The sequence below is a fragment of the Numida meleagris genome, chromosome 2 (assembly GCF_002078875.1).
Source record: "Numida meleagris isolate 19003 breed g44 Domestic line chromosome 2, NumMel1.0, whole genome shotgun sequence".
Taxonomy (NCBI): domain Eukaryota; kingdom Metazoa; phylum Chordata; class Aves; order Galliformes; family Numididae; genus Numida; species Numida meleagris.
The window spans coordinates 127,342,180-127,347,782 of record NC_034410.1 but is presented as its reverse complement, the minus strand read 5'-3'; the positions used below and the strand labels follow the sequence as shown (position 1 = coordinate 127,347,782).

The window sequence follows — 5,603 nt, the reverse complement described above, 5'->3', positions numbered from 1 at the left end:
CCTTCCCTTCCCTTCCCTTCCCTTCCCTTCCCTTCCCTTCCCTTCCCTCCATCCACATCTTTTGAAAGCCTCATCTCAGCTCCTGGCGCAGCAGCTCACAGTCATTTCAGGATAAGCATCTATGTGTTATCGTTCATTCCAGGTGGCTCACTCTGAGAGGGAGGACAAACTTCTCCTGCATCAAGAGAGAGTTGGATGCTTGCCTTGAAAGCCAACTCTTCTTCTGCAAGAAGAACTCAAAAGTCATCTGAGACTGCTTGACTTGGATTGCGTAAGTCACCTCCGCTTTAAAAACAAGTAGATGTGCCCATTTAAAAGGAAAGTTTTCCTAAATACATTTTTAAAAAGCAGGCTGTAGCTGGAATAAAGCAAGGTACAGATGCTCCAGAGCTCTAGAAGGTCTCCATGGACACTGTGTATGTATTACACCCGTGTCCCTGAGATTATTAGCAGTTTTTCAGGCTGAGCAGCAAGATAAGAGGCAATCTTGATGGAGTGTGGAGGTGAACTGCAGACGCGCATCAAGGAAAATCTCCACGGGCATCCTGTATCCAACAGCCTCTGCCTCCTGCCCCAGAGCCAGCCCCTTTCCTCCATAGGACACGAAATTTAATTGCTGCCTTTCTAAGCTGAGTGAAGGCAGCCTGTACAAGTGCTGGCTTCAGCCTCTGCAGAGCCAGCAACACACACTGCTGCATGCAGACGTGAACCAAAGGCAGAAATCCTTACCCCAGCTTTGATTCCAGTAGGAATTTTGCCAAGCACCTCCTAAAACCTTCACTGATTGCACCCAGTAAAGCTCTGCAAGTAATTCACATCAGGATGAAGCTAAACTGAAAAACAGGTAAAACTCGGGTTGACACTGAAGAGAAAATGGAACTGGGGAGGGAAATGCAAAAGAGGACAGCCAGCAGTAAGTACAGGCAGATGTTGTCATGATGAGTCCCACATGTCTGTAACAAAGTGGTCCTGAGGTTGTTGCGTTCCTGCTTTAGCAGCCCAGGGGGATCTGGAGGAGGACTGTGTTCTCCCCAACCCACCTGGGTACACAGACAAAATTTCTTCACATTCAAACAATGATAAATAACTTCATCCCGGTGTGAGTATGGAAAACTGCATCTCTCCCTGTGCCAGCATGAGGACAGCACAGTTTGTTACACAATCCCTGGCGACTGAGCCAGACACTCCAGGAATGAAACTCGCCAATGTGCTGGAAAGCCAGACTGGAGGGAGCTCACACCCAGTCCTGAGAAACATGCATAGGACTCCAGGCTGTGACTTTCATGTTTTGTTCTGCTGTTTTCAGGACTGTTGTTGTGCATAGATTACTTGTGCTTGAGATTGGCCACCATCTACCAAGTCCAGGGCATCACGAGTGGGGAGGCAGACCATTAAAGTGAGGTTGCTAATTACATCTGGGTGTTAAAGCCATGCCTCCAACACGCTTGTTTTAAATAGCCATTGAGCACAAAAATTACAGCTCTGAGTATTAGAGGCCCACGAAGCCATAAACATCTCCTGGATTCACAGGAAGCACTGTGCCGCCCAGAAGAGGTGATGTTGAAGCAGCTCAGCCAATCCAGGAGCCTTAGAGCTCCGTGTTGTTCCAGAAGGGGCTTCTGCGTTGCACCAGGCTGCTCTGAGGGAGCCTGGCCCTTTTCAAGACCTTCTCCTTGCTCTGGAGGCTCATTTAAAGAAAATCAGTATGGCAAAGCACTCTGTGGTTGCAAAGATACCTTTAAGAACAGTGTGAACAAACATGAGGTGCTTGTGGCTTGTATACACTGGCTTGTATACTGGTGATCTGCCCAGCTCCCCAAATGCTGATCAAGACTGTTTCCATGGTTAATTATTCCTCCGCCCTACTCTCATGTAAGAAGGACAAGTGGCATCCTGTTTCTCTCCTAAAGCTTGACAGCTGCTGTGTCAGCATGGTCCACATGTTGCTGTCTACATCTGACTGTGGAGCTGAGGGGACCCTGCAGTGGCCGGGTGGCACAGAGCGGGCCTGGTGCCCCAGAGCACAGAGTGGTACCCACACCATCACCCAGAGCTGGGGCTGCCCTGCGGCACAAGGCTGGATATTAGGAAAAACTATTCTCAGAAAGAACAGTGAGGCATTGGCACAGGCTGCCCAGAGAGGTGGGGGAGTCGCCATCCCTGGAGGTGTTCAAGAGACGTGGAGATGTGGCACTGAGGGATGTGGTCAGTGGGCATGGTGGTGATGGGTCAGTGGTTGGACTAGATGATCTTACTCGTCTTTTCCAAACCAAATGGTTCTATGATGCTACAAATAAAATCTCTGCTTTTCCAGTAAAAGCTCAGGTGCCATTGATATCAGAAGAAGCTAAGGCTAGCAATGCTGCACACACATATATATACATATATTTACCACCTTTTTCCCCTTTTTGCAGTGTTATCCCACCTGTACAATAAGGGAGAACTGGATGGGACGTGCATGCTTGACTTCCAGGCAAGCTAACCTGAGACTCCAAGGTGTTAACCACAGCTTGTCAACTCTCTGGAGGTTAATTCCTTTCCTTAATCCTGTGTCATCCCAATGGATTTGCCAGTGTGTCCTCTGATAGCTGCAAAGCAGAAGGCTAATGCCAGGGTTTATAAAGGAAAGAAGGGAAAGCTTTTATAACTGATGTGGACATGATGAGTATTTCAATTGTGTTGAAATCTTCTTTGTTTTATTATAAAAACATAATATTGCTAAATGACCAATCTTGGATGCAATGACTCCATGCTTATTTTCTTAGTATATTTTCTTTTGCATGTAACACTTCTGCAAAAGTAAATGCTTACAGACTCCCTTCTCCCTCTCCATTTCCTATGGATTTGATGCAGTAAAACAGTTTGTATCTATAACCCCTGTGTTGTTCCGCCTGCCCTTAATGTCCTATAGATATTATTGTATGGAGACAGGTTCTTCCCAAGGAAAAAAAAAATATATATATATATATAAAATTTGAATTGCTATTTCCATGATCACATTTGAGGTCATCTTCTCAAAGGACCATACAACTGAGGAGCGGAATGATGTAAACTAGGAAGGCCATGCTGGCCTCCAGTCTGGACTTGCTTGTCTCTGCTCAAATGGAAAAAAAACTTACTACAAAGCCATGAGGTTTTTTTGCTCCCCTCTCTGATGAAGAGGGGAATTCCATGCTTTCCAGCAGGAATTACTGATCATTCCCATGTGCCCTGGAAAGTGCCATAAGGAATGAGAAAAGGGACGTGGAAGGGGAAGGGAAAGAGAAAGATGTAGAAGAAAAAATATAAATAAAGTGAACAAGTGCTGCTCCCACAGCCAAAATAAAGCCAGAACATGGGAAGAAACAGCAAGAGAAACAAATCTTATCTGTGAAACTGCCAGGAGAAAGGAAGGACTTGGGCTGACCCAGTGGGATTAACCACCTCAGCTCCTGCACTCATGATACCATCATGGACCTGTGCTGCAGGGGGATATCCAGGCAGATGGAGATGAATATCTCATGGTGTTTGGGTAAAAGATGAAAAAGATACAGCAAAAAAAAAGCAACAAAAAACCAACCAGCACATGCAGCAGTTGTGTTGCAGCAGCTGAGTGGAACAGGGCCAAAGGGATGTGAAGGAGAAGTGCTGATGGAGAAGGTGTGCGGAGGGATGGAGATGGGGACAGGGAAAGCCTTGCAGGAAGGCACAGCTGGCTCTCATTGCCTGGTGAGGAAAGGGCAGCTGAGGTCAGGAGCCAAACGTGCAGGAACCTCCATTGCTTTAACTCATTTTCCTTGCTGCTCTGCAACTTACAGGTTTTGATAACTCTAGGTTTTAATCACCGAGCTCGGAGAAGCCAGTCAGGGTGATGAGGGCAGTCACCTTCCTTGGATGGCCACGGTCCCACTGGGGTCAACGTGGCCTCTGGGGTTCTCCCAGCCACTATTCAGACAGTTGCTTGAGGGTTTGATGCGGAAGAGTGTGCTGCTTTCTGCTTTGAGGAGACAGGAAGCGTCATAGCTGGCACCCATCAACTCAGTCATGTATCTCAAGAACCTCAAATACAGAAAATTCAGCTTCTGGCTCTGGCTGAGCAATGGCTGGGACAGCCCAGTGTAGGTGCCAAACCCAGGCCCCTAACCATCTTGGTCTTGGAGCAGGATTTGCCTGTGATTTCCCTCAGTTGTCAGTGTTTTTAGAAATTGGTTGGCCCTCCTGGGCACCTTCTTCCCTTGTGACAGCTTCTAAGGCAATTCTCCCCAGCCATGCTGCAAACAAGCTGAAGTACCAAAGCACAAAGTCCTGACTGCTGCCTGCCTGCCTGCCTGGTCTCCACCCAGAGCCTGAATATGGTCATCTCGGGATGAGGAGGCAACCCCATGGTCTCAGCTGTGAGCTCTCCTACTACCATTACAGTGTTTAGATGTAGACCTGCATTAATGTTCTGCATTTCAGTGCTAAGAGTACTCTGGGCGCTTACCAATGCAGACACACAAGTGGTTGTACAACACTTTACGTCATCAGCGTACCAACTGCAGCAATCAGAGGTATAATGCTAACAACTGACACAAAATGTAAAGGTCCTGGAGTGACTAGGCAAGCAAACAAGCTATCATTACAAAGGGTTTGAATGGAGGTGAGTAGAGCGCTTCAGCAGTCCTCACCCGGGTGCTTGATGGGGTTAGGGCCTAGGGGCAGCAGCAGCTGACTCACTCCACAGCCTGAAGGGGAACTAAAGCCCCAGCCCCACCTCAGCTCCCTCCTTGCAAAGCAGTGACTGTGTACAGCTGTGGTATCCACCCATAGGTTTTTATCACCTTCCTTGTCTTTCCTGTCACTTTATGCCAGGGTAAATTTGGACAATTTTTGTTCATGTAACTAGCTATCCCCAGCAAATGAGAAATAAGCTGGGTTTTACCTAGACCTCCTGCCTGAGTGCTTGGCCACAAATGGCTCTCACAGACCTCTAGGAAGGCTTTTAGGTGATGCCATGCTCCAACAAACTCTTCCTCTGCCTGGCTTACAAAGTGGTGCTTCCCAGCCTGCAGTTAGAACCCCAACTCTGCAATCACTTGCAATCAATTGACCTAAATATCTACTGGCATTTGCTGAGGCAGGTCTCTGAAACTGAGGGCTGCAGCTGACAGCTGTTCACCCTGGAGACTAATGGCTGGGGACAGCACATGTGGAAGTCCCTAAGACTTCCCCATGGGCATCCACTGCAGTGCAAGTGGAAAGAGAGGAGAGGTGATAAGAGGTGTCAGAAAGGCAGGCAGTCCTCTGCCTCCAGGGGAAAAGATCTCCCCCAGGAGGATGGCAACACCTGGGGCAAGGGGAGGTGACTTCTTGCTAAAAACCTTTCAGATAGCAGCAAGCAGGCTGGCCCATGAATGCACCTGGAGGATGTGAGGTGCAAGCCTAAACACCAGCCACAGTCGTGCCCTCTTTTCTTCTCATGCCTGTTAGGCCAGGGAGTGCTTGCTTATTCCTTGTAAAATGGAAGCGTTGACACTGACTGTTCTTTTGTGGCAACTGTGTGGAACTTCTGTGATGTTAGCTCTGAGGATTTCTGTAGCTTCTCAACTGGAGTCATTGCTGGAGTGAAGGGGTTGTTGGTGCTG

At 47.9% G+C, this 5,603-nt stretch overlaps 1 protein-coding gene across 2 annotated transcripts in view; it reads left to right on the top strand.

Moving 5' to 3' along the window:
- Positions 1-2,820, top strand: part of ZNF706 (zinc finger protein 706) — a 24,762-nt gene extending 21,942 nt beyond the window's left edge. For both annotated transcript variants that reach the window (XM_021387384.1, XM_021387383.1), the window contains exons 5-6: positions 143-271; positions 2,415-2,820. In XM_021387384.1, the coding sequence (XP_021243059.1) occupies positions 143-156 (14 nt within the window). In that variant the 3' untranslated portion in view covers positions 157-271; positions 2,415-2,820. The remainder of the gene's footprint in view (positions 1-142; positions 272-2,414) is intronic.